This window comes from Struthio camelus, chromosome 10, assembly GCF_040807025.1.
Source record: "Struthio camelus isolate bStrCam1 chromosome 10, bStrCam1.hap1, whole genome shotgun sequence".
Taxonomy (NCBI): Eukaryota; Metazoa; Chordata; class Aves; order Struthioniformes; family Struthionidae; genus Struthio; species Struthio camelus.
The window spans coordinates 23,350,016-23,373,039 of record NC_090951.1 but is presented as its reverse complement, the minus strand read 5'-3'; the positions used below and the strand labels follow the sequence as shown (position 1 = coordinate 23,373,039).

The following is a 23,024-nucleotide window of genomic DNA, read 5'->3' as shown; positions in this document are numbered from 1 at the left end:
CCTCCAGAAAGGCCCCTTTGAGCAATGGGGCAGTTGCTCTGCTGTTGCCAGATGACCCTCTGCAGCCTGGGGGTGTCTTGGGGCGAGCAGGGAGGATCTTCAGTCTTCTGGTAGCTCCCAGCATAGACACGGCTAAGGATGGGGGAGGCATGGGGGAGTGGGACTGGACACAGCCCGGAGGCATTTTGAGTGGGGGATGTGGGCAGCAACACTAAGCCCGTGCTTCCAATATTATTTTGGTCAGGTACTGTGGGATTTCTCCTCGGGGACTGGGTCGCTCCAATGACATCAGCTCTCTGCCTGGCTTTCAGAAAGGCTTTGTTATTGTTGCAGAAATTGAGGCAAAGCAGAATTAGCAAACCTACCTCCAATCAATACAGCCAAAGGTAATCACTCCCCACACCGTGCTCTCTGTGCACAAGCCTTCCTGGGTAAACTGTGACGACACACTGCTTGGGATAATGCACTTTGGTTGGAAAACAGTTATGTTAGCAGCTGCACCAGCAGGGTTGGCACCAAAATATCCTTCTGGGGTTGTTTTTCTTGTTTGTTCGTTTTTTTGTGCTTACAAGCTTTTGCCTCCTGAAGTCAGTCACGGGGCACAAAAAGCCTTCGAGCAGGAGCAGCTCTGAGCCTCTGTCCCGGGGGCTTTGCAGGCCATGTGGGCAGCAGGTCTGTCCCTGGGCTGTCCAAGCTGTTTGGGGTCAGCTGCCCTGCAGGGAACAGCGTGCCCTGGGGAGTGTGAGCCTGTCCCAAGGTGCCGCATTTCAGCTGTGCTTCCCCGCTGCCCAGAGAGAGCCCGGAGAGCAGTGCTCCCCATGTATTGACGGCTGGGTGGCCGGTCCACACAGAGGGAGCAGGCAGCCCCGCAGCTTTGTCCTTAAACAAATAGAGCTGTGCTGTAATCGCCATGGAGGAGTGGTGGACAGCGACATGCTGGGCATGATGGGCCTGGTCTGCCAGCGTGCTACCCTGCACAAAGCTTTCTTCCTCAATCCCAGTTCAGCACTGTCCTGTGGTCAGCTGGACACTGTGGAGTCTGGCCTCCCTCCTTGCACCTTGGCCAGCCTGGCTGTCAAGGCAACAGGAGTGTTGCGAGGCAACAGTTCCTTGCCCGCTCCTGAGGGTCCTGAGGTCCCTTCTCACACTCCTTTTATGAGCCTTTTAGCGCTCGCAGGCATTTCTCTAGAACTGGAGACAGGAAGTTACCCTTTCATTTGAGAAACCATTTACTCTTAATACATTGCTTTGGCATTAGTAGAAAACACAAAGTTTGTTTTCCTCTCAGTTCAGGGAGTAAAAGAAAGGGCCTTTCTCTCTTGCCTGTCCCTCTAAAGGAAGGAAATGAGGTGCAGAGGAGCTGTGTCAGGTGACAGGGTGAGGCAGGAAGGGAGGCTGTTAGGGAGGAAATAGAGAGGTGGAGATGAGTTTTACTTTTCAAATGAAGTGTCAGTCCAAGGCCCCGTCATCTCCCCTCACTGTGCTGAGGAGACCTGTGGGACGGAGCTGTCACCCAGCATCCAGCTGGGTGAGCTGTGGGTAGAGCGGAGCAAGTCCCTGCGGGCAGTGCCAGAGGGCCTGATGCTCCAGAGTTGGTTTTTGGGAGCTCGGGGAGCATCAGCAGGGGCTGCTGTCAGGGCTGCTGCGGGTCCCAAGGGCACGCGGAGCTGGAGGTGCCTCTGCGTGAGCTGGGAAGGTCTGTGCAGAGCTACAGGTGCCACGAAGGCAGGCGCTGCTGTTTCGTGGCCTCCGTAGGCCAGCTGCTCTCCCTGCAGCGCCTTTTGGAAAGAGTAGCTGTCGGAATGCCAAAAAGCCACGCTTTTAATAAAACCTGTGGAAACCCAGAGGTGTCCCAGTGACAGCTGGGAAGTGTCTCAAGCTGCTTCATACCCAGTTGGAGGGGTTGGAGGTGCACAGAGGCAGTGCTGCTGTCTGGCAGGTGGCTTTCTATAGGAGTGCTTTTCTTCGGGCCTCGTTACGGACATAAATATCCAGCTCTCTTGTCGTGTGAGGTGCCCGCCGAGTGGCAGCCCATGCAGGACAGGGGTACTGAGGCCCCGCAGTGCAGCCGAGGCTCCCACCACCAGTCAGGGTGGCCGGGGATGCCTCCAGCTGCCCAAGGCCCCGAGCAATTCTCTGTTAGGCCACGTGGCTTCCCAAACCAAAGCTCCCCTCTGCTTAGCCTGGGTCTGGCGCTCGAGGCACAGCCTTCTCCCCAGGTTTCTGCTTGAAGGATTTAGTCCAGCTGCCCAGAAGCTTAACGCTACAATATTGTTTCATCCGCTTCCTGGGAGAAGGGGTATGACAGCAGGTCTGCTGCCATTTCTGTCTGTGGTGCTCAGGACGATGAAAGCATCTTAATTTTTGCCATGTTCAGAAGGACTTAACGCACTGCCTGGTGTCTCCAGCCAGGATCCTGACCAAGCGCCAGTCAGTCTTTCTCCTTGTCCTGAGATCCGTCCCTAGCATACTTTCCCTGCCCTCTTTTTTGTTTGCTCTTCGTGTTTAGGGCTTTCGTCTGCAGCAGTGTTTGCTGAGGGGATGATGTGGGAGCTGGCAGTTGCCGGGTGGCTGCTGGTGGTTTGCCTGAAGCTCTTTAGAAGAGTGGCGCAATTCAGAAGAGGTGCTCTTTTGGGATGGGCACTTAGGAGGTTATCTTAGGAGATAACCTAAAGTGGCCGATGCGTTTGGAGACGGTCACTGCTCAGAACCACCGGAGGCCGACGAGTGACTGCGAGCGCTGGCGCCTGGGGGATATGCCCACATTTGGGGCGAGGCGGGGGGGGGTCCCTGGTGCGGCCGTGCCTGCCCTCCCCCCCCGCAGCCCCGCGTTGCCAGCAGCCCTCTGTGAGGTGTCGGGGCCCCCCACGGGTCACAGTGGCCCCTCACTGGTCACAGTGGCCAGGTCCCCTCTCCCTCCCAGGGCCCACGCTGGCCCAGTGGCTCGTAGCTCCCGCGGGAGGAGGTGCTGGCGGAGCAGTGCATCCGTCCAGGGAGTCCTGCCGCGATGGGGGTGCTGCGAGTGCTCCGAGGTGGGGGCTGGTGCCGCACTCGGCACCCAGCCTGCCGGCCCGCTCGATGGGGGTGACGGGGACCAGCTGGTGCCCACATTGCTGGCTCGGGGAGAGTCGGGGTCATGCGCTTGGGGCCAGCTCCAAGCTGCCCCCGGGCTGCTCTTCTCCAGATTACACAGAGCCGGCTCTGCCAGCCTCTCCTGTTACCCCGTACTCCAGCTGGGGAGACGTTTGCCCCAATTCAGGGCCCGCCCCTGCGGCTGCTGAAGCAACGCAAACCCTCCGCTTCTTTCCTTCCAGGTTTCTTCACTTGTGTAGGTCCCCAGTCCGGACCTGCGCGGGGTGAGGACGGCGGCAGGGCGGCTGGCTCTGGCCCTGCGGCCGTTGCTACCTTTGCCGCCGTCGTGACCTCTCTGTTGGACCGGCTGCAAGGCGTCGAGGTGAGGTGGGGGCATCCCATGGGGCTGCGTGGGGCTTCGAGGGCTCCCCGTAGCGCCCAGCTTCCCCAGGTGCTGTGAGCTGATCTCGCTCAATGGCGCCTCTGTCCTCCTGCCGTGCCTCCTCCCAAAAACCGGATGCTGCTGGTGGCGCTGAGCGGACACTACCGCGCACCCTGCTTTCCTGCAGGAGGTGGCAGCGTCCCCGGGGTTAGGGTTAGGGTTTGGGTTGGGAAATCCCAGCGTGGGATTTCTCGCCCACTCCCGACGGCTGTGCTGAGCGGTGGCGGCGGCTCGTCCCTGGCGTCAGCATGGCGGAGCTGATGTGAGGGCGACACGTCCCATTGCTGCCGTGTGCGGTGTGTCCCCAGGATGGCAGAGCGGAGATTTACCGCGAGCTGGAGAGCGTCTTGTGGCACGACGAGAGCCATTTGCAGAACTCTGTCGTGGACAGAGTGATAGCGGTGGCATTCGAGGACCTGCAAGCTGCCCAGGTGAGCTTGTCCTCTCTGAGGGTAACCCCGGACCCCTGCGCTTGGCACGTCTGTCCTACAGGAGAGGCTTCGGGGACGGGTCCTGGCAGGGGGTTGGGGCAGTGACCCGGGAGCTGTGCAGAGAGGTGGCTGCAGGGCTGTTTGTGAGCGAGGGACAGTTGGAGTCGAGTTACCGGTTCTCTGTCCTGCCTCGAGGCCAAGCTGTGGGGGACGGCCAGTCACGCTGCTGTCACGCGCAAACTGCTGTCTTTCAGGGTGTGACAGCCGCTGTGAGGACGGACGCTAGTGGTGTCCTGGTGGCACTGGCCCGCTCCCACTTGCACGACGTGATGTCGGTGCTGCAGGGCCACCTGAAGGCTCTGGAGGGGATGTCGGAGGAGTTCGTCCTCATCACCCTGCGCAACCTCGCTGCCCGCTACGGTACAGTGCCCGGCCTGCTACTCCGCGTTACAGTGGGTGACAGGCAGGAGAAGGGATTCGTCACCCTGGCCAAAACAGTCTGGGCTGCGCTGGGCTGGAGGGAACCTGCTGGAGACCAAATGTGCCGGGCTCTGCCCCACGCTGTCCTCCCCATGCCCCAGGGCTTCCCCGCACCCCTCGGGGAAGGCAGCTGGTGGTACATGGGTGCCCTGGCAGGAACCCTCCCCATGCCAGGGCCTCCCCCAGGGCTTCGGCAGCTCTCCCGTCCCCCTGCCCTCTGGCATGGCCCCACAGCCCTGGTCTGGCAGCGTTGCCGGGGGACAGAGCCCACGGGCCGTGGCAGCTCCGGCTGACGGCAGCCGCCCTCCGCCCCACCGCCCCTGCCCTTTCTGCAGCCCTGCAGTGCGTGCCCTTCGTGGAAACGACGCTGTCAGCCCTGCACGGTGTGCTGAGCGAGGTGGGGAGCAGCCGGCTGCTGCGCACTGTCTGCGGCGGTGAGTGTCGGCGCTGCGGCCAGGGCCCGCGGGGAGCGGAAGGGGCCAGGGTGGCCCTGGGCGCCTCGCTGGGGTCTCGGGGCAGGCAGGGCAGGGCTGAGCCGCAGTGAGCTCCAGCCTCAGCAGCCCCCAACTGCCCTGAACGAGCAGGAGCAGCGGGTGCTGCCGGGGTGCCTGTGGGCAGGCCGGGCCGGCGCTCGGTGCGGCTGCCCCAAGGAGCTTGTGGGCTTTAAGGGAGAGCACAGGAAAGAATTGCCAAAGCCTCCAAGCTTGTGCTGAGGGGCCAATGTTTGGGAAGAAAGAGGCAGGGGCTGCAGCGGGCAGTGGTGGAGGGCAGCAAGGCTGTGTGGAGGAAAAGGTGTGCTGGGGCGGAAGAGGGGAGAAACAAGGCAGCATTTCAACCCAGGTGTCTCAGACCCTCATGCAACGTGTGCCTGAAGGCAGACCTGAGGCCTGGCGAGCCTGGCGTCGGCTTAAATCAGGCTCGGGGGCCTGGTTGAAACGAGGTCTCCTGCTGGTCAGAGACTTTGCCACGATCCTGTTTCCCTTCTCATGCTGCAGTTGTGGAGCAGTGGTGCCGAGGGATAAACACGTACTTCCGCGAGTGGGAGAAATGTGCCTTCCCTCGCCTGGGGGCGGCCCAACTCTGCGCCCCTGTTTACCCACTCTTCCGCTACGTGGGCAGAAACTGGCGGCGCTGTGAGGAGGAAGAGGTGAGCGTTGCTGCTTCTGCAGCCGTGGGCAGCAGCAGGGACGTCTGCAGGGGCCGGTGGGGCTCTGCAAGGAGTCAAAGGGAGCAGGCTGGCTGCGAAAGGGCCCCGAGCCGGGAGCCTGCGGGCAGCATGCCGGGGCCAGCAGTGCCAGCTGGCAGGCAGGACGGCAGCTCTCCTTCGCGGCTCTGTGCCAGAAAGCAACAGTGCCCGGCCTGCTACTCCGCGTAGGAATCCCAGGGCCTTTTTGACAGGGCAGGCTGAGGGTGTGCCGGGAGGAAATGCTCTCTGTGCTGGTGAGCGAGCCCTTCTGGCCAGGGAGAAGGGACAGTCCCCTGCGCGGGAAGGGCAGGCTGGTGTCTGGGGGAGGCGAGTGCTGGAGAGACCCTCAGCCCTCACCGCCGCATGTCGCCAACCCTCGGCAGGTCAAGCAGGCCGTCCTCAGGGCGATGGGTGCCATGATGGGTGTCCTCCTGCACGCGGAGCAGCACCGCGAGCGCGCCTGGGAGCAGCTCCTCTGGCTGCTGCACCAGTATCGAGAAGTGCGGGAGCCCTTTGGGGTGACCACGGTGAGGTGTTGCGCAGGGCACGGCGCAGCCGGGCGCTGTGCGGGTGCCGCAAGGTGTTGGGGAGCTGCGGGGTGCCGGGAGGAGCTGGGACCCCTTTGGGCAGGAATGGGGAACAAAGGCCAGAGGCTTCCTGGGCTCTTGCTGGAAGAAATCAGCAAGGCAGGAGGGCCAGGAGGGAGCGGTGAGTCGCTGGAGCGAGCAGCTCAGGACGGGAGGCTGCGCCACTTCCCGGGCTGGGGGGGGGTGCACAAGGAGCTCTGCCCTCGCACCCAGGGCTGCATCCTGCCCCTGGGACAGGGAGAGGTTGGGGGCGGGGAAACGTGCCAGGAAAGGCTGTCCCAGCAGGGCTGTGCAGAGGAGACCTCCTGGTCTCCTGCTGCTCTGTGGGAAGGACGAACCAGAAGCCCCATGCGGGGCTGGGCTTTCCCTGGACGTGGGTTCAGGCCATGGCCTCTCCCAGCGATGCCGGTTTCTCCCTTTCCGGGCGGCTGGCGGTGAGAGCCCCCCTCGCCCTCTCATGCTCCCTTGCAGAGTCTCAGCTATTTCCTGGGGGCTGTGGCGGACGTTCAGACCCTCGTGCCCCGGGCCAAGCTTCTGGCCATCAACGCTGCTGTGCACCAGCAGGTAAGGCCTGGTGCCACGTTGCTGGCCTGAGGCTCCTGGGCAGCCTCAGCTGCAAAGCTCTGCGTGCGCCCGGAGCTCTGGGCTTTGGTGGTGGGGCCGCGCCCAGAGCTGCCCGTGAGACGAGGGCTGACAGCACAGTTTCTTTCCTGTCCCTCTGCACACCGATCTGGCTTTCTCTGAAACACACCTTGTTCTCACAGCTCTGTGACGAGATCGAGCCACCCAGCCCAGAGCACAGAGCAGAGCTGTGCCGCTGCGCCGTGCTGCAGGGTGAGGAGAGGAGAGGCAGCGCCGTGCCGCCGTGTGCTGGCAGCTGTGTCGCAAACCTACCCGGGTGCGAAGATGCTGGTCACTAATGCTGAGCGTGATTTCCTCCTCGCAGCCCAAATTTGCCCCGCGGAGACAATCGTGTTCCTGTACTGCAAGCTGAGGAGCGGGAGCAAGGCTGATCGCGTGGCAGCCGTGGAAGTGCTGCAAGCTCTGGTCCGCTCTGATGGTCAGTGTGCCAGGAGAGAGAAATGGAGTCCCCCCGGGATGCTGCTGCTTCCTCTGCCATCGCAGTCTGGCCCTGCTTTTCTGTCCCACTTGTGTACAAAAAGCCAGGGAGCTGTGAGGAATCCCTCCGGAAATGGGGGCTCGGCCTCAGCACACACCTCTCCTTGTCCCTTGCAGCTGCCGAGATGAGGGAGAAGCTGCCCCTGTTTGTGAAGCTTGTGCAGTCTGTGCGTGGCGACCCCGCGGCCCAGGTGAGCTGTTTTGGGCAGGGATGGTGCCACGGTGCTGCCGCGGGGGCAGAGCCACCCTTTCCCTGGCGCAGAGCCTGGCGGGGCTGTAGCAGCAGGCAAAGGCAGGGCACAGGGCTAAAGCCCAGTGGCGACAGTGGAGTGTGGGCTGCTGCTGCACCCTTGTCGTCTTGGCCCAGCCAGAAGGGCTGCAGCGCTGCGAAGGCAGCCTGCCCTGGGGCTGTGGGCCGGGGTCATAACAGCAGCCTCCCTGGCAGGTGAGGAAGGCAGTTCTGCATTTCATCGGGGAGCTGCTGCGCTCCAGTGCCCCGGGCTGCTCGGCGTGGGACGTGGTGGGGCACATCTTCAGCGAGTTCAGCCGGGCCTCGGGCAGACTGGTAAGGGCAGAGCAAGGCGCCAGGGCTGCGTCCCATGCTCCGACTGTGCTGTGCTGCCACGGGCGTCCCTGGCAGCAGAGAGCTGGGTGCAGCAGGGCCGCCACACCGGTGCCACGGTGGGAGGGGGCTCTGCATCGCTGTGCACCATAGGGTCTGGGAAGGGGCAGTGACGGGTGTTTCCCACCTCTGTCTCGCAGGCCATGGGAAGCCTTTGTGCGGTGGAAGCCCGGGAAGAAAGGGCTGTTCAGCGGCTGTGCGGGCATGTCCTGGGCACGCTGGACATGTCTGCCAGAGGGGTGGCCAAAGTGAGTTGTCCTCCGCCTGCCGCTGCTTCTTGCCTGGGGACGCTCTTCCTCACCCTCCCTGTGGCCTGAACCTCTCCCCGACACACCGCGGAGTGTGTGCGGCTCACGGAAACGCACCAGTCCTTTCCATGTGCAAGCTCTGTGAGCAGTGGGGTTGGGGGTGTCCGAGGCTTTCCTCTGTGCACTGGGACCCCTGTCTTAGCCACTAAAGCAGCGGAGAAGAGCTGGGGTTTAGCTTTGTGGGGCCGGACTTGCTTGTTCAGCGCATGCTGCAGCTGACTCGAGCCCACTGGGCATGTGTCTTGGCCACATCCCGTACATGAGATGTAGGGGCTGGTGGGGCCATAGGAATCCTGTGTCCCCTTGGAGTGCAGAGGTGACCTGCCCCCTGGGGGTGAGCTGTGCCAGCAGCTCTCATCAACCAGGCAGCCAAAGGGAGGGGGAAAGGAGTGTGAAGCACGGTGGGCAAGAGGGAGAGAAGGTGGAGGAGAAAGGCAGGGCGAGACCGAAACCTCTGAGTTAGGGGAGGCCCGAGGCTGAAGGGCTGGGCCGGTGCCAGAGAAGTGGCAATGATGGGGGAACAGGGATGGAGAGGTGGAAATGCCGGCGTGCTGAACGGCCTGGTTCTTGCCTGCAGCTCCTGTGGCCGAGGCTGCTGCGGTACGTGGTGCCAGCCCAGTACACTGGCATGCTGGTCCCACTCTGCCGCTGTCTGCGTGCCCTGGCTGAGAGACAGGAGAGCGCAGGGCGCGAGGAAGAGGAGGCGGCACCCGAGGCTCTAGAATCTGAGGAGCTAGGTGGGGAGCAGAAAGTCCTGGCATGCTGCGCCAGGCTGGGTGTGAGCGGGGCAGCGCATATCCCTGTTGTCCCTTGGCGGCCCCACGCAGGAGGCCCGGGGCAGTGCAGGGCAGAGCAGTGCCCTTCGCTGGGTGCGAGGGCTCTGCCCCGCGTGCCCCTTCCCTGGCGGAGCCGCCTGGCACTGCTGCAGCCAGCTCTCGCCGGGGGCCTGGGGGCTTGTTCCTGCCATGCCGGGGCTGCCTTCAGCGGTGGCTGTTCAGCCACGGGAGCCCAGCAGAGCTGGTGTGGAGGCGGCGCAGCCGGGTCCCCTTTAGCCACATGCGGGGATGTGGGATGCGGCACGAGGAGGGCCGGAGGGGCTGGGTGTCTCACGCAGCCTTTCCTTCTGCCCGCAGCCCCTCTGCCGGCTCCCCAGGCCCTGCTGGCTCGCCTGCTGGTGAGTAGTGGGGCCCCAGGGAAAGAGCTTTTGAGGCCCGGGCAAGAGGAGAGGCGGGGAGAGATGGTGCCGAGGCCAGTGCCAGGCACCCCGGGAGGAGGCAGGAGCTGTCGGAGGCAGCCTGAGCCTCCCCTGCCCCTCAGGGGCTCCTGCTCCTCCTGGAGGACGGCAGCACCTGGGTCAGCTGCCTGCTGCCAGCTGGGGCAGTGCCAACCTCCCTGCCTGCCTGCCTGCCTGCCTATGGGGGCAGCTGCAGCTCTTGGGGCAGGCGTGAGCCCGTCTCCCTGCTGCCCTGGCCTAGGTGGTGGCGGCGGTGTCTCCGCACGCGGGCGGTGGCCGTGGAGCAGCGGCCCTGCAGCTGCTGCAGGCGCTCCCCAGCACGATCCATGGAGCCGTGGGAGCAAAGTGGGCCGCAGAGATCCCCCTGCTGCTGCAGCACCTGGCAGGTAAGGTGCGGGCAGGCGGGAGAGGCTGGGCCGGCGGAGGGGCAGGAAAATGCCTTCAGCTCCCCAGCCTGGTGGAGGGGAACGGTCCTGGGTTTGCTGGCTCTTGTCAGCCCACTGGCCTGAGGCTGTGGGGCTTTGGACGGCAAAGACCACCCCTGGGCTCTGCTGTGGAGCCCGCTGGAATAACGGCGAGGGCTTTTGCTTCCTCTGGCTTTGCAGGAACAACCGCAAGCTCCCTGCACGTGGCCGAGTGGGAGAGCCTTCTGCTTAAGGTATGGCATGCGTGTGGGGTCCCCAGCTGGATGGGGCAAGCAGGGGACAGGAAAAATGGTGGGAGGACGGAGCAGGGCAGGCACTTCCCGAGCAGCCTGCACTTGCCCCGGCCGTGGGTGCTGCGTGCTCAGAGGATGTGCACAAGACCCTGGTAAGGGGCAGGTGAGCATTTGCTTCATCGTCCTCTTCACCCTAGTTCCTGAGAACTTCGCTGGAGGTCGTTGGGAGTGAGGCCTGGACGGTGGGCCTGAGCCGGGAGCTGAGCCAGCAGCTGGGCAGCTCTCCCCGCCTGTCCTGGGAGAAGGTTTGTTCCCTGTGCGGTGCCGCTGCCGCTGCTCACGCGTCCGAGGGCTGCGCCGGAGAGCCCTCGGGTCGCTGGGCATGGGTGCCAGCATGGTGGGGTTGGCCGTGGCCTGGCCCTCTCCCGCCAGGTTGGGCTGTCCCCACAGCCAGGGCTCGGCCTCTTCTCTTGCAGCGCTTCCTGTACAAGGCTCTCGGCACGGCCCTGGCAGCTTGTGGGTGTCTCAGGCACGTGCAAGAGCAGACACTGAGATATCTCCAAGAAGCCAACTACCTGGAGCTGTGGCAGGCACAGGTGAGCTTTCCTCGTGTCGCCCTGCTTTGCCGAGTGTCCTCGGCGTGTCCCCAGGGCAGAGGGGCTCTGCGTGGCCTGCTCCAGCCTTTGCTGGTTTTCCCTTCACTGCTGTTTGCCGTGGGAAAGGTCCTGCCTGGCCAGTGGAGCTGGTGGGAGCAACTCCCTGTTTCTGCTGCGTTGCAGGGAATGATTTCAGTTGTGTCCCGCTGTGCCGAGAGCCACTTCCAGCTGGCCTTGTCCTCGGTGAAGGCGTTCATGGGCACTTTGAAACACCAGAAGGTAAAGAGCCCAGGGTGTTGTTGTTAGAGCTGCTAGAGGTGCGCAGGGAGCCGAGCTGCCGGTCGTGTGCAGAGCAGCTCCTGCCTCGGGAGCGTGCGGAGTCCCGGGCACAGTGGGGCCGTGGGCTGATGTCTCGGTGCTTCTCCGACAAACCCCCAGCAGAGCAACACGGTGAGGACCCGCGCTACTCGCGCTGCGCTCATGGTGGTGTACGGCAGGATGGCGCTGCGTGCCCCCAGGGAGCAGCTGCTGGCCCATATCGAGAGAGACATCGTGGGGAACGTCCTGCAGCTCTACCGAGAGGGCCGCCAGGTGGGTGCTCGGGGCGCAGGGCATAGCCGGCCGGGTGCTGCCAGCTCCGGCCTCTCCTCACCCTTCCCATGCGCACCTCTCCCATCGTAGCCGCGCCAGCGCTGCTTGCCCTGCTCCTCTGGGCCGGGATCTGTGGGTCTTTCTGGCCAGCAGCTGGGGCAGCTGCTTGCCTCCCCGTGAGAGGCTCCTTCCCAGGAGGGGCGAGGAGAGTCCCTTCCTAGGCCGCGGGTGCCGAGCTGGGGTCTGCTGGGCTCCCAGAGGGCACAGTCTCCTCCCCGCACTGTGCTTGGAGGCAGGTTCCTCAGCCCTTCAAGGAGCTCAAAGTGTGTTTTCCTCCCCTGCAATCAGGATGCCCAGCTGAGGCTCTCCCTGGTGCAGAGTGTCACCGAGATCAGCCTCGCCATCGGGGCTGTGGGCGCCTGCCCCAGGTTTGAGCTCTGCCGCAAGCGGGAGCTGCTGCAGACCCTGCTGGTGAGTGCCCAGAGCCGAGGCCGTCACGCAGGGGTGGCTGTGGGCTCTGCCGTGGGGCAGGTTTGCCCAGAGGAGCAATGGTCTCCCGGGGCGGTGCACGAGCTCCCAAGCTCCCCGAGCCTCGTTCCCAGGGGGCAGGGTGCTTGGGTGCTGGCACTTGGAACCGTGGCAGGGGAGCGTGGGACATTTGGGTGCTGGGGAGCTGCTGCCTCGTCCTGCGGGACCCTTGAGGGAGCCATGGGGGTTGAGGGGCCAGTGCCTGCAGGGTCCTGCAGAAGAACGCGTGGCCGGGGTGGGCGGGCAGGCTCTCCCTCACCCCTGCCCGCTGCCCACTTTGCGCGTGTCTCTCTGTGACTTGCAGGAGGTGATTCAGGAGGAGCCGCAGGAGTCGCCGGTGCACCCCCGGGCCATCGTGGCCATCGAGCAGTTGAGGTAGGGTCTGTCCCCGGGACTGTGGGAGTGGCTGCGTGCCCCAGCCCAGACAGCCGGTGTGGCTGGAGCTGAGGGTGTTGGATTTGGGGCTGTCGATGGGGACAAAGCCAGTGGTGGTGTGACTCACTCTGGAGAGTGCTAGTAAGCCCCCTCTCTGTCGTCCCTCCCTTTTTCTCCTGGCAGCAAGCTGAAGCCCCATCTGAGGAGGGAGGAAAAGCACAACCTCCTGGCTCAGTGCTGCCAGGGCGTCGTGCGCCTTCGTCGCCCGGAGCAGATGGCAAAGGAAGGGGAGACGGGGGCAGCTGCTCCACACACATCGGTACCTGCCGGCGCTTCTTGGCCACCCCTGGGCGGGGGCCCAGCTGCGGGCGCCCCGCACTCTGGCAGCCGCTGGCTGTGCTGGCGAGTGCATGGGGTGCCCGAACTCAGTCCCCCTTTCTGGTGCCAGGGTGTGCACGCGCTGTCTCTGCGAGTGCTGGGGCAGCTCGTGGCAGCCCTTCTCCGAGCGGAGCCGGCCCCTGTCTGCTTTAAGGACCTGGTGCAGGTGAGTGTCCCTGGGGCGGGGGCGGGGAAAGCGTCGCTGCTGTCAGAGCGGGACAGAGGCGTGGGGATCCTGCTGCAGGGCTGGTGTGAGGAGGGGAGCTTCCCTGCAACTAGGGGTAACACCCTGCTGTGGCGGACAGGGAAATGGTCCTAGGTTCAGGCCCCCTTGCCCTAATTTGGCACCCAAGCTTTTTCCCATCGGCAGCAGCCTGCTTGCAGGCAGCTCGCAGTGTCCTGCCGAGCCCCCTGGATGAGCCAGAGCTTCTCCCCAGCCGCAGCCGTGTGCGAGGGGTGCTGCACAGGTCAATGCTGCCCGCAGCGAGAGCCCAGAGCAGGGAGGTCCCCACGGGGAAGGGCTCCTCGCCTGGGGCTGGGGTGCCCAGAGAGACCGGGGCTGTGCAAGCAGCAAGGCCGAGGAAGGAGGGGGCTGGCGAAGGGCTTCGGGTGGAAAGACGCCCGTGGTGAGACAGGTGTGCCCGTGCCCAGGTCCTGCGGCGCTGGCTCACCTCGGCCCACGCATGCGAGCGGGAGAGGGCCCTGCAGGTCTGCGTCCAGCTGCTGGGCACTTATGAAGAGCGACGCGAGCACAGGGTGAGCAGGGACCATGCGCGTAGGGAGAGCTGCCCCAGCAGGCGCCGGGTTGTGGGTCTCCTGGGGCTGCAGGACGGCTCCTCGTTTGCCCCCTGCCCAGCCACAGCTCGGGGGCAGCGTGGCCGGGAGAGGGCGAGTGGCCGCGGGGGCTGCCAGTGACCTCTTTGCCTGCCTCTTGCTCCTGCAGCGAGGCCATGCGTGCGAGCAGTTCGGCTCCCTGGCAGGACTGCTGGGGCCTCTGACATGCGACGTGTCAGCCGTGTCCCGCCAGCGGGCAGCGACCTGCCTCGGCCGCCTGCTCCAAATAGGAGGTGAGGAGAGTGGGCAAGACTTCACGTCCCCAGCACGTGGGGTCGGAGTTTCGCTCCCCCTGAATGTGACTCCCCTTTCTCCTGGCTCCAGCCAAGACCACGGATGAGGCGGCCTGGAGCAACGAGATCAGGTGCCTGTGTCAGAGGCTCAACGCCGTCACCTCTGAGTCTCTGCTCACGACCTCCACCAACATCGCGAAGGTAACTGGCCCCCAAAAAGCAGGGAGGGGGCCACGGTATATGTGTGTGTGTGTGCGAGTTTGCATGCGAGTACTCCTGTCAGGACATGAGTTTTGCATCTGAGCAACCCATGACGTGGTCTCTTCTGTTCCTGATTTCTCCCCAGCTTGTTTGCAAATCCTGCCCCGCAGCCCAGGCCACAGACTTCACGAGCGCCATCGTGGAGAGCTTGCTGTGCGCCAGGCCCATGGGTGTGTGGGCCGCTGGGCGGTGGATGCTCACCTTTCTGGGGGAGCGCGGGGAGCAAATCTTCCAGGAGGAGGTGAGAGGGGGGTGTTTTTTCTATTCGCCTTTAGCTGCTCTCTGTTGTTGACCATTGGCCCCGAAGAAGGACGGGGAAAGGACGCACCGAGCCATTCTTTCTCGCCTTCCTGCTTTCAGGTGCCCCAAATGGTGACCATCCTTTCCAGCTGCCTGCGCAGCACCCGGCAGAGCACGCCCAGGGGGTTCGCGCTGCGGGCAATGTTCCTCCTGGCCCGCTCTCACCAACAGCCGGTGCTCGACAGCCTCCTCCAGAAGCGCCTGCCCATGGACAGGTCTGTGCCCTCGGCCTTCCCTCTGCAGTCAGAGCCAGCCCCAGGGCGCACCTGCCTGCGGGGTCCCGCGAGGGAGCAGGTGGTTCTTCCCCGGGGAAAGGCTGAGCGCTGCAGCATCGTGGGCTCGTGTCTCTGTCCCGAGCTGGGCATGGCCAGCCCCGTTGCAGACAAGGAGAGCCTTTGGCCTCTCGTGAGGCTGTTGCAGGTGCCCGAGGCTAGCTAGGGGCTCATGGGCGAGCGTCTGTTCTCTTGCAGTGACATGGTGGAGCTGTGGAGGAGCCTGGGAAGAAGCACCCTGGGATGCCACATCCTGGTGTGCTTAACCAAAAAATTAAGGGCAGCTGGAAAGAGCAGCCACCAGAGGGACTGCTGCACTCAAGAGCTGGGCAGCAGCCAGGCTGCCCTGGAGCCTCGCACGGTACGGTCAGCGGCAGAGGCATTTATGCCACTTCACGCCTGCTTTCCAACTCGTGCTTCAGCGTGAGGGAGTTTCGTGCCCTTTGCGGGCACCCGTGGAGCCTGGCGGGGTGCTGTGCCAGGGGGGTGGAAGTGTAAGTGGTGTGGGGAGTCGGGACAGTTTGCTGCTGCCGGGCCACAAGGCTGTCGCTGCAGTGAGAATTGGAGACAGTAAAAGCCCCCCCAGGGTGGCAGGGAGACGTGGACAGTGGGAAAAGCCCTTGTTTTACCAGGTGGTTCTTGGTTGACTTTCTCTGTAGATCACCCGCGCCCTCTCCGAGGTGCTGGTGGTCCTGCGGAGCAAGACGCTGGTCCAGCACCTGCTTCCCTCCCTGCTTCCCAGCCTCCTGGGGCAGGTCAGCGAGACGCTGGGGGAGGAGATGGCACTGTCCCTGGGGGAGCTGGGCAGCAACGACACACCGGGCAGGTGAGGAGCGGCTGGGGCAGGGGCAGGGGTTGGCCTCTTTGTGTGGTTCATGGCCTTGCAGGCACACCCAACTGTCCCACTGGTGCAGGGCTGCCTGTAAACTCTGTGTCGCCAGCTGGGGCCATCGTGAGGCTCCCCACAGTGCCATGCTCTGCCCACGCTCCTGCTGTGCAACGGCAGGAGCAAATCGGTGCTGTGTGCCACCTACAAGGCACTCTCCCCAAAGTGCTGCTGAGCAGAGCACTTGGGGAGTGCCTTGGGCGCCTGGCGTGGAGTCAGCCCAGGGACTCTGGGCTTTCTCCTGCTGTCTGTGGGTTTGGGGCAGGACAAAGGGCAAAAATGCCAGTTTTCAGTTAGCTTGAGACTTGAAGACCTTGGAGCGTCATTTCAGGGGTACTTTGCCTGTCCCTTGGTGGAGTTTAGGATGAGCGGAGGAACAGCTCCCCAAGTGGCTGAGCTGCTTTAGCTCTGCCAAAGAGAAATCTGCCCCCAAACTTCTGCCCCTGGAGCTTTCTTTGGGGTTTTTTTTTTTCCCCCACAGTCTTTTTGTGGAGACCTTAGAGCTGGTGCTGGCGAGGTGCCTGGAGGAGCGCTGGCTGCGGCTGCTCCGGGAGCAGGGAGTGTGGGCATCCCTGGCAGACCCCCAGGCTCACACCGCCGGCGTGTGTCTCCTGGCGAGGTGAGAGCCCCCACAATGTGTCCTGCCTTGTCGCGGGGGCTATGCCCAGGGAAAGGGCTGCTGGGACCTTCCTTCATGCCCGGGAGCTCTGCTGAGGTGCAGAGCAGCATCTGCATTGGAGTCGGTGAATTTGGGAGTTGTGGCCCGTGGCCGTCCTGTGTGACTGTGTGTCACGAGCCTGCTCGTGCTTTGTGCGCAGCGTGCTGATCCGCGCGGAGCTTGTCCCGCAGCGCCTGGTGCAGAGCCTCTTCCCGTGGCTGGGTTCACCCTCGGCAAACCTGCGGCTCACGGCCACGGCTTTCTTTGCTGAGGTGAGGCAGCAGGAGGGCAGGGAGGGCTCGGAGGGGTCCTGTCTTGCCTGGCGTGAATGGCGTCCCGATGCTAGCAGCCCCGTGGCTTTATTGCAGCTGGTGAAGGACCATCTGGTGGAGAAGACGAAGCTCCTGAAGCCCCTGCTGAAGGCCCTACTAGAAAGATCACGTGACCCCATCAACACCGTGCGGCAAATGGCCATGAGAGGCGTGGGCAACATGGCCAGTGGAGCACCCACAAAGGTGAGACGGCCTTTTCTGCGCTCTGAGCACAGTCCGAACTCAAGAGGTGCCAGCGGAGAGGTGTGCGGGGCTTGCGGAGCCTGGAGAGACGAGCAGAGGCAGACGTGGGGCTGTGCTAAGGCCGCGCTCCTCGCTCTGATGTCAGCAGGGTAGCAAAGGGGAAAGTGGATGCAAAGCGGGGCTCCTCAGGCAGGGGGTTGCTCTGGGCTTGCTCGAGCAAGTGCAGCCCTTGGCGCCATGGTGAAGGGCAGCGGTGGGAGGCAGGGATAGTGAGCAGCTTGTGCACCTGTCGCTCTGCAGCTGCGGAGGCACAGGGCGGCCGTGGTGGAGGTGCTGTGCAGGGGCCTGGAGGATGTGGCCGGTGCGGAGGTGGCTGCCGAGAGCCTGCTGGCGCTGGTGAAGGTGCTGGGGCAGCTGAAGGCGAGTGCCGTGGGCTCTGCCCTGGCAGACATCGCCAGGTCCACCCGGGCGTTCCTGGGGGCGGTAAGTGAAGCCACTCGTTCTCATGTTGGGCAGGCAAGAGCCGTCCTGGGGCTGCCATCCCCCTGTGGGCAGTGCCGCGCTAGTGCCAAGGGGTTTGTAGGCGGCACCCTTGTTAGCACCTGCCACATAGGCTTTTTTGTTCGCAGGAGGAAGAGGTGCTGCGTCGCTTGGCCTTCACCCTCTATGGGACTCTGGCCTCGTCTGCCTCAGGGAGGAGGTCCAGTTTCAGCAGAGAGGTGGAGGAAGTGTTTCCCAGCCTTGTGCTGCACCTGCGGGACCCAGCCCCAGCTGTCTCCGATGTAAGCAGCTTTCTGCTATCTGCAGATCTGCAGAAAGCCCTGTGGTGCCAGCAGAGCTGTGGTGCTGCTGTTGCTGGTGTCTCTGCAGGCCCTCGCTGACAGCGCGGCAGCGAGGTTTCTCCCTCCCTTGGTGCTGCGGGCAGGCGCTCAGCGTCCCTGTGACGGGCCAATGCTCTTTTCCAGGCGTGCAAGGGTGCTCTCCACCTGTGCGCCCCGTTTCTGGGGTCAAAGAGGGTGCGGAGGCGCATTGCCACGAGCGCTGGGCTGAGCGCGGCCGAGCTGCAGGACGAGATCTGCAGTCACCTGGTGAGCGAGCTCTGCACTGGGGCCTGCGTCCCTGCAGGCGGGCGGGTGGCTGCCCTGTGGCTCCTGTGCCGGCTGCAGGGCACCCGGGAGCGGGTGGCGCTTGGAGCCAGAGATGAGCTCCCACGTGCCTGCTCTGCCCTAGGCCCAAGACTGCCCCGCGCTGCTGGAGAGGCTCTTCAGCACAGCCCGGAGCTGCTGCATGGGGAGCTGCCAGGCGTCGCAGGTGACAGCCGTCACCGTCCTGGGTGAGAGGCAGTGCAGGGCTGTCGCGCTGCTCCCGGTCACGTCCCTCGGGTCGGGGCCGGGGTTGGGCTTCAGGGCTGGAGCTGGGTTTGGGACTGGGGCCATGCCCTGATGGCTGCACTTCCCCATGTGCCAGGCATCATCCTGGACACAGCGCCAGCTGAGTGGCTCCAGCGATGGGACCTGGCGTTCTTGTGGGGAGGTAGGTGACAGAGACCGAGCTCCCACCCCACGTCCTGGGGAGGTGTCCAGAGGCCCCGCGAGCACCAGGCCAGGGTGGCTGGTGCCGAAAGTGGGGGGGGCCGGGGGGGGGTGTGGAATGGGGAGAGAGGACTTGCACAGCCCCCAGGCTCCTGACCAGGACAGCTGCCCCCAGCTGAGCACTGTGGAGCTCCGGAGGCCATGGGGGGCCATGGGGAAACAGCAGCCGAGCACCCACGGTGCCTCCCTCTGGTGTCATTGCAGCTCAGCAGAGGCAGTGGCACGCCAAGGCCCCCCCGTGCGTGGCTGGCGGCAGCAGCGGTGCCCCGTGCCGGGGGCCCCAGTAGCCCGAGGCTGGAGGACAATAAAGCTCCATCCGCATGAGGAAGGCGCCAGCTTGTTTCCAGGCTCTGTGGGGGTCTTGCGCCGGCCCCGGCCCTGCTGCCCCCAGGATGTGGCCCCAGTGCCCCCGGCCCAGCCTGGGGCCCTGCCTGGGGCCATGGGAAGCAGAGAGATGGGGTGAGGGAGGGCACTGCAGACACTGGAGAGGCCACTGGGGACAGTGGGGTAAGGGGGGGCCTGAGGCTGAGAGGGGCCCCGGGGCGAGCGGAGGGCCCAAGGGGCGAGTGGGGGCTGCAGGGATTGAGGGGCACTGGGAGCCCCTGGGGGTGAGTGGGGCTGCAGAGGGGAAGGGGGCAGGGCCGCTCTCCCAGGGCTGGGAGTGGGGCCAGGCCAGGGAATAAAGGCTGAAGGGCCCAAGCCCAACGCCCCCAGGCTGCCCCACACCCGGGGCCGGGCCCTCCCAGCAGGGACGCCCCGGCCCTGGCCCTAAGCACAGCCCAGAGCCACCCAGGGCCATCCCAGGTGGAGGCTGCTGCCCCAAGCCCTGCACTTGCAGCCCGACGGCAGGGGCTTTGGGGGCCAGGTGCCAGGGCAGGCAGGAAGTGGTGAGGTTTGGGGGCCACCACCAGAGACTTGGGGAGGCATTGTGGAGCTCAGCAGCAGGGGCTGAGCTGGCTGTGTTTCTGGCTGAGAACGGAGAGCAAGTTCCCCACTTCTGAGCCCTAAAGGGGGCCTAAATCCTGGGTTCCTGGGGCCACAAACCCAGGCTAGTTAGGCCACTTTGAGGCCCAGAAAGGGAGCCTTAGTTGGCTGCCTTTGTGTCTGAAGACAGGCCAAGTCCTGCATTTTGGGGGCCAGAAACAGAGGCTTTTAAGTTTGCTGTGCTTGTGGTTGCAGACAGCGACTAAGGCCTCTGTTTTGGGGGCCTGGAATGGAGGCGTAGTTGGCCCTTTCGCATCCTCCAAGCAGAGTCCAAGGTTTTCCAGCTCCAGAAACAGAGACCAAGTCCTGTGTTTTTGGGACTCTGAGAACAGAGGCAAGGGTGCCTGTTGTGGGGACTAAAAGCAGAGGCCGAGTGCTGTGTTTTTAGGGCCACCAAGGGAAGCTTGGTGTTCAAGCTTCCCTGTTTTCAAGCACAAGAACAGGTGAAGGAGTCCTGCCTTTTGGGCTCCAAAAGAGAGGCTAAGTCCTGCCTTTTGGGGTCCGCAAACAGAGGCTGAGGTGGCTGATTCTGTGGCTGGAAACTGGGGCTAAGTCCTGCCTTGTGGGGACTTGGAAACAGAGGCAAGCTCCGGCATTTCCAGCCCCAAAGCAGAGGCTGAGGGGGCCCTTTTTGAGGTGGGGGACAGGGTGCATGGACCCTCCTCGAGGTGGGGTGGGGGTCCATCTGCAAGCACCCAGAGGGCAAGGAGACCAGCATGCACCAGGACAAACCTCCCATTGAGATGCTTTCATGCCAGAAACTGTTCTTTTGGGGGAGACGGGGGGGGGGGGGGTCACACCCTTGTCCAAGTCCAGCATTTATTCAACATTTCTCCAGTACTTTCAGCACTACTTAAGCAATTAGCTTCTAGGTACTGAAGCACTATTGACCAGGGAGTCAATATCAAGCCACCATTCCTAAGCTAATTGCTCAGTTAGTTCAATTAGTCAGCAGTGAGTCAACAGTTGCACAACACCTGGAAAGCTTATGGTGCTGTTGGATGAAGAAGCATGCCTGAGCCAAGCAAAAGGCCTCTTCAACAACTTCATTAACCACTCACAACTAACAGGTTCCTGGGGGCTGATGGGAGCTTTACTGAGTGCATAGGTCTACAGAGATTCTCCAAATAAGCAAGAAGGAGTGACAACACTAACAACTTATTCACAAATAACTCATTTAGATACCACATATCTAGGGCTTACATTGTTCTATTAGCTAGCTCAAAAGTAAGATCCCCATACCCCCAAAAAGGAAGACAGACAGAGCAAGAGAGTGCACAGTAAAGAGTAGGATGGTCTATCGGGTCACACCTGCACAACATGCCACCTGATAGGCAAGGGGTGAGCTGAACCTCACTAAGGCCCTACTGGTCTCAGGTTGTTATGAGAATGGAGCTTCAAACCCACACCCTCAAGAAGTGGTACACCCACACTTATGTGCCTGCCCCCCAGAGAGGGGTCTCCTGGGTGTCAGATTCAATGGTGGTCCCAGCCAGCAGCCTGACTTGAGGGGGAAGAGGCAGAGCAAGGCCCTGTTAGGGGACAGTGGTCAGCTACCACCATTCAGGCCCTCTTGTGGTCATCAATGATTCCCCTGCTCCTGATGTCTTCAGCTGGAGCCCGGCCTTTAAAAAGGCTGCCAAGCTCCTTCAAGCCTTCAGAAAGGCCACTGGGGCTCCTCCACCCCAAACCTCCCCCACTCTCCAGCTGCTCACCTCAAGGTCCCCCTCACCCCACCCCCCCCCCCCCACTCTCTTTCTATAGGCTGATGCAAATTAGGGCATGTGGCCTTTAGCCAATCAGGAAGGTATGTTCTAACCCTTTATGTGCATATTCCAGCCCCTTCACTATGATTGACAGATGGGAGGTGGTTACCACAGAATCTCCCTGTCCATTCACACCTCACAGGTTCACCAGGTGGTTTGACCAGGGATATGCTGAGTCCCTCAGAGGTCACTCTTGTAGTCAGGGAGGGGAGGGGGGCAGACTGCTGCAGGTTATTAACCAATTAGCTGCTAGCTCATGAATTCAGGCCCAAACAGCACAACATAGCCCAGTGTTTCTGAGACAGATTACCAGACTGTGGCCTGCCCTGCCAAGGCCTGTGTGCTCATGATTCACATCCCTTGCAAGAACCTTACAACCTCACGTGCCTTGTCACACACTGCACAAGTAAGGAGAGCCACTACCACCAAAGCTCAGGCCTCCTTTGCACACGAGGCTGAGTGTCTTGCACCCTTGGGTGCTCACCCTTCCCAGCAACAACGGGGGCCTCGGTGTGCGTTAGGGGGACCAAGAACGAAAAACCAAGAGATACAACCACTGAAGAGGACGTGTTTTTAGGTAAGTGCTAAGGCATCTTCCCAATTTATTGCCATCCTCCAGCTTTCCTCTTCCTTCCCCTGCTTGCCTGAAGATGACACACGTGCACACAGCAGGCATACCACTGGCAACAGCCCTGCAGCTGCTGCCCTGTTACCGTCCCCAGGACACAACGCTGCCAAGAGCAACCCAGCCCAGCGTGGAGGGGCTGGATAGTGTTCCTGCCACGAGGCTGGTGGCAAACGGACCCACGCATCTGCTGTCCCCCAAGCAAGCAGCTTTGGAGATGGTTCTCTTTGGCCCCTAGCTGCTTTGGCCTGCTCCTCTGGGTTCCTACACAGCATCCCTCCTCACACTGAGGCTCTCCAGCACACACCATCATGTATCCGAGAGCAACAACTTCCTGGCCTGGACAGGAATCCAAGATCTCCAGGAGAAACATACCATCCTCCACCAAACACCTTCGGGTCAGTCACACCCACAAAACCCCATTTCTTTTTAGGCACTGGCATTAAAAAACCCCGCTATACCTGCCTCTAATAAGGGCTCATTTGACACACAAGCAACTCGCAGAGCACGCGTACATCGTATCTTGTCCTTAACAGGCGAAAGAACAAGCTGAAGAACTGCCTATCCAGGGCTCCCTCCTGCCCCCCACGAACAACAGAGCCTTCAGCTTGCACAGGAGCAGAGTGCCTAAACCTTGCACGAGGAGCATGCCACAGAAGTGGGATTAACCCTAGGTACCTCACTGAGTTTGAACAGCACTGAACAGCCACCTCTGGCCGTTCACTTGCCACAGAATAAAAGAAAAAAAAATTTTTTTTTTGAAAAGCAATTTTAGTGGCACTGGTGATAACGGGGATGCTTTTGGACTGCAGCGCCAGGGACTGTGGCTGCGATGGACACGAGTGCTTGCGGAGTGGCCTGAAGAAGGCAGAGACAAAGGGGAGGCCCCTCTGGGTGAGCATGTGCCTCTGGAGTACCTCACCAGATTGCTGAGGGAGTGTGCCAGCATTCATTGCAAGAAGCTGCCCCAGCTCTCTTGCACCCAGAAGTCAAGGACACAGGCAGCAGTGGGGAGCAGCAGCAGAAGACACTAGCCCCACAAGGACCAGCCAGACTGCACCACTGCCAATAACTGCACACCTTCTGAGCAGGCCCAGTCCTGTAACCCACCATCAGCTGGCACCCTCTTCAAGCTGCCTCTCAGGTGGGTGAACAATTCAGGCATTTGGTGGCACCTGTGCCAAGGACACAGAGCCTCCCCCTCCACTGCCACAAAGGCTGCCTGAGGACACGACGGAAGTTCTCCCCAGACATGTTTACGAGGCAGCTCACCACTGAATTTCCTCTTGACTCCTGGGCTGAGCTCCCTCTGAAGGGGACAGAAACCTCAGCTGCTCAAGGGCAAAATAAGACCCTTAGGAAGGCAAGGTCACTGAGCATTTCAACTGCCTGCTGGTGAGTAGGCTCTTCTCTCTGCACCTGTAAATCCTTCTCCATTAACAGGAGAAAAAAAAAACCACAAGCTCTGTGAGAAGAGCTGGTATGAAGACC

General features: G+C 62.5%; 1 protein-coding gene across 1 annotated transcript; it reads left to right on the top strand.

Moving 5' to 3' along the window:
• Positions 1-933: 933 nt before the first annotated feature.
• Positions 934-22,031, top strand: LOC138068521 (maestro heat-like repeat-containing protein family member 2B). Its single transcript, XM_068956349.1, has 41 exons — positions 934-1,018; positions 1,448-1,528; positions 3,315-3,454; positions 3,823-3,945; positions 4,200-4,365; positions 4,761-4,859; positions 5,421-5,572; positions 5,995-6,138; positions 6,670-6,762; positions 6,963-7,032; positions 7,145-7,258; positions 7,435-7,508; positions 7,763-7,882; positions 8,080-8,187; positions 8,825-9,116; positions 10,087-10,139; positions 10,337-10,444; positions 10,616-10,735; positions 10,919-11,014; positions 11,174-11,326; positions 11,675-11,797; positions 12,159-12,229; positions 12,413-12,548; positions 12,678-12,773; positions 13,259-13,363; positions 13,551-13,674; positions 13,766-13,875; positions 14,021-14,176; positions 14,296-14,450; positions 14,706-14,868; positions 15,167-15,333; positions 15,875-16,012; positions 16,212-16,323; positions 16,420-16,566; positions 16,867-17,049; positions 17,196-17,348; positions 17,532-17,654; positions 17,797-17,899; positions 18,034-18,099; positions 21,402-21,485; positions 21,631-22,031. Exons 1-41 carry the CDS (start codon positions 934-936, stop codon positions 21,678-21,680), a joined length of 4,956 nt encoding a protein of 1,651 aa, XP_068812450.1. The 3' UTR covers positions 21,681-22,031.
• Positions 22,032-23,024: the final 993 nt, after the last annotated feature.

Bases quoted from the DNA above. Each gene is read 5' to 3' on its own strand.
- LOC138068521 (XM_068956349.1), top strand. From the start codon at position 934: ATGCTGGGCATGATGGGCCTGGTCTGCCAGCGTGCTACCCTGCACAAA. The intron at 1,529-3,314 runs GTGAGCTGTGGG...CTTTCCTTCCAG, and splicing joins GTCACCCAGCATCCAGCTGG to GTTTCTTCACTTGTGTAGGT. The intron at 10,140-10,336 runs GTATGGCATGCG...TCTTCACCCTAG, and splicing joins GGGAGAGCCTTCTGCTTAAG to TTCCTGAGAACTTCGCTGGA.